Genomic DNA, 3,638 nt, shown 5'->3' with positions numbered 1-3,638 from the left:
AGAGGGCGTATTCACTTAAAGGGCCGTGAAAACTATCCTAAAAACTTAAAGTTCAGGCACCTAAATAAAGTCAAGATGGGATCCCTGACCAATAGAACCTATTTTCTCCCCCCTTCTCTTCTCTGCTTTGTTGTGTTACTTCTTTTGCAGATGGTTGGTCATCACTCTTAGCCTTTTTGTTCTCTGCTTGTGAAAATTGGACAAAAGGACACCCCTCCAAGGGAAGAAACCGGGAGGCCCAAATATTGCCATTTCGAGTCCACCTCCGACCTTTGAGCAACCATAGTTTTTTACCCAAATAATAAGTGTTACATGTGTGACACGATGTAACACCTCCCTGGCGTTTTAACAACTAAAATTGTCATTCAAAAAAAATTTCCTAAAACTTGCCATGCTTGTTGCTATCCTCGAATAACTAAACCTGTCATCAAAAAAGTCTGGACGGTATTGCTTTGACACTTCTCAGGGTTTATTCTTTTATGACTGTTATTTTGACGATTGTGGGGATCTAAAATTTGACGACCGCTAGAGCTGTTCCCGTACCACGGGATGCTTTCCGGCAGCCTATTACTCGTAGTTTCAGGTTTCTTTCAATTTTCTCTCTTTCTATTAGGCCTTCTTGGGTACTAGGGTTTTTGAGGAGATTGGTGGGGATAATCCCTACAGGGATTGGATGAAACCCCAACCTTCAGTCAATCCCTTCAAATCCCCATTTATTCTCAATCCACTAGGTAGGAGTATTGTATTGTGTATTGAGAAAAAATGCAGTAGAATTTGAGGATTTATTGAGGAAAAGTGGAGATGAAACATGTCAAATACACTAAAACCAAATGATGTTATGGGATATGTGGGGATTTAGGGGTTTGACCGAAATAATTCCCACCAATTTTTTAAAATACACCGGTACCAAACCAGACCTTAATGTCATTATACGCTGTTTGTTTCTAGGTCGAGTTGCCTACAACGAAGAAGACGTTAAGAACGGACAGAGAAACTCAGTCACGGGAATGAGATAGCTGCTGCAATCCTGCCCACACGACGGTGCACGTTGCAGACACGTAAAAGAGGCGTATGATCCTCTCATAACTTTGGGTCGTTCTTGTGTGTGCGAGAGCGACCCCGCCGCGGCCGCCGGTGGATCTGTCGTCGTCGCTGCCCCGTGTTTCTACACCGACGGCGAGCCACGTGCCTCGTCTGGTCACGCTGACAAATCGACCTTCCGTGCAGGCCACACGTCCATCGCCGGTAGCTGCCGATAAGTTCTACAGCCATCCACTGCTGACTGCTCGACGTTTCTTCCACTTGTCAAGCCTTCCCGTTTCCACCCACGCCGCCGTCGATCGGCCCTTGGACGCCACCGGCGACATGGATCCCCTCCGCCTGCTCCTCCCCCTCGCCCAGGCCCAGCCATTGCTTCCGCTCCCCACAGGCGTCCCAGCGCCGAGGAGCCTCGTCCGGCCGCGACTGCGGCGGCGCAACGGCGCCGCACGGATGTTGCCAGCGTTGGCCGTGGCGTCCAAGTCGCCGTGGACGGAGCAGGAGCCGGCGTCCGGGGAGAAGGAGGAGCGGTTCGACTGGCTGGACCAGTGGTACCCCTTCTCCCCCGTGGAGGACCTGGACCCCGGCGCGCCGCACGGGAAGATGGTGCTGGGGATCCGCGTCGTGGCTTGGTACGACCGCGGCGCCGGCGAGTGGCGCGTGTTCGACGACGCGTGCCCGCACCGCCTGGCGCCGCTCTCGGAGGGCCGCATCGACGACAAGGGCCGGCTCCAGTGCGTCTACCACGGATGGTGCTTCGATGGCCGCGGCGCCTGCAAGTTCATCCCGCAGGCCCCCGCCCTCGGCCCGCCGGTGCACACCAACAGCAAGGCGTGCGTGCCGTCCTACCCGTGCGTGGTGCAGAACAAGATCCTCTGGTTCTACCCGCGCGCCGGCGCCGAGCACAAGGACGTGCTGCAGAGGAAGCGGCCGCCGTTCATCCCGGAGATCGACGACCCCTCCTTCGTCACCTCCTTCCTAGTCAGGGACATGCCCTACGGGTAAGTCTATCGCGCATAAGCCGATCGTGCTCCCTTAGTTCTTGTCTGAATCCTCCATTGATGTAGTACGGAAGCTGCTGCGCTGCATTTTGCAGGTACGACGTGTTGGCAGAGAACCTCATGGACCCTTCGCACGTCCCATACGCGCACAAAGGCCTGCTCCGTGGCCTCCCCAGGCTCGTCGACCCCGGCAGATATGCCCCCGAACTCGAATGATGGACTGACTGAATTTCAATCTACCTACTCACCGGCGTTCGTTCCCTTGTGCACAGTGGAGTACGACAAGGAAGGCGGCGTGCCGATGGCGGTGAAGGTGGAGGAGTCGAGCGTGAACGGGTTCGCGTCGTCGCAGGGCCCCGGCTACTCCAACTTCGTCGCTCCTTGCACCTACTACGGCTCGCCGGCTTCCAAGAAATCAGAGGTACGTACGTACTAGAGTACGTAGTAAGAATTGGTCAATGTTGAATCCTTTCTGGTGTGTGTGCAGAAGAACAAGCCTCACATCATGCTGGTGTTCATCATCGTCCCGGTCGCCCCTGGGAGGAGCAGGGTGATGTGGGCCTTCCCGAGGAACTTCGGGCTATGGCTGGCAAAGATCACGCCGCGGTGGTTCGACCACATCGGCGTCAACGCCATCCTGGATTCCGACATGTACCTCCTCCACATAGAAGAGCGCAATTTCGCCAAGGCAGGCATCGAGAACTGGCAGAAGAGCGTGTACGTGCCCACGTCGTCGGACGGCACCGTCGTCGCATTCAGGAACTGGTTCAGGAAGTACTGCAGGTTCCAGGTCGGCTGGGCCGCCCCGACGGTCGACCAGCTGCCGGCGACGCCCACCAAGGATAAGCTCATGGACAGGTACTGGTCGCACGTGGCGCAGTGCGCGAGCTGCAGCGCCGCCCTCAAGGCCATGAAGGCGCTCGAGGTCGCCCTGCAGGTGGCGTCCGTCGCCGTCGTCGGGCTCCTCGCCGTGGCCAAGGGGACGCTGCTCACGTCGGTCGCCCAGCGGGCCGCCGTCGTGTCCGTGGCCGTCCTCTGCTTCGCGGCGTCCCGCTGGCTCGCGGACTTCATCCAGAAGAACTTCTATTTTGAGGATTATGTCCACGCTTACAAGTGACTTAGCAAATCATAGAGTAGACGGATATGTTTTACAGTAGTTTTTTTTAGATTTTTTTCATATTTTAGTTATATCATATACGGAGTACTCCGTATTAAATTTTAGTCCAGCGTAAACCAGTGGTTTCTAGTCCAAAGATCAATTTTGAACAAGCAACAGCACGCTTGTATCCATATCGAAGTACCGCGCGTTCTGAAACGATGTTGCCGCTCGCAGAACAAGCCAACGAGGGTCCATTCACAAGTCCCACAGCACCACAGCTCGGCCAATTTGTCTTTTTGCATGAATTTCTTCTTGATAACGAAACGTCTCGATTGTAAGGTTCTAATCAAGGTGGTGGTTGGGGGAGAATATCGGGTGCTGCCATACTCCAATCCTTAAAAAGTGGATTTCATACATTTCTGAAATATGTGTTTTCTTAATGAATGTTCACAATATTTTAATTGTATGTTTCGACTTGGCATCCAATCAAGTCTGTTTTA

At 54.0% G+C, this 3,638-nt stretch overlaps 1 protein-coding gene across 1 annotated transcript; it reads left to right on the top strand.

Annotated features, from left to right (window-relative positions):
• The first annotated feature begins 1,014 nt into the window (after nt 1-1,014).
• Nucleotides 1,015-3,336, top strand: LOC123412415 (protochlorophyllide-dependent translocon component 52, chloroplastic-like). Its single transcript, XM_045105355.1, has 4 exons — nt 1,015-2,039; nt 2,135-2,233; nt 2,310-2,460; nt 2,527-3,336. The coding sequence occupies exons 1-4, from the start codon at nt 1,366-1,368 to the stop codon at nt 3,154-3,156; spliced, it is 1,554 nt and encodes a 517-aa protein (XP_044961290.1). The 5' UTR covers nt 1,015-1,365; the 3' UTR covers nt 3,157-3,336.
• Nucleotides 3,337-3,638: the final 302 nt, after the last annotated feature.

The sequence above is a fragment of the Hordeum vulgare genome, chromosome 7H (assembly GCF_904849725.1).
Source record: "Hordeum vulgare subsp. vulgare chromosome 7H, MorexV3_pseudomolecules_assembly, whole genome shotgun sequence".
Taxonomy (NCBI): Eukaryota; Viridiplantae; Streptophyta; class Magnoliopsida; order Poales; family Poaceae; genus Hordeum; species Hordeum vulgare.
This window is presented reverse-complemented; position numbering and strand designations above follow the sequence as displayed.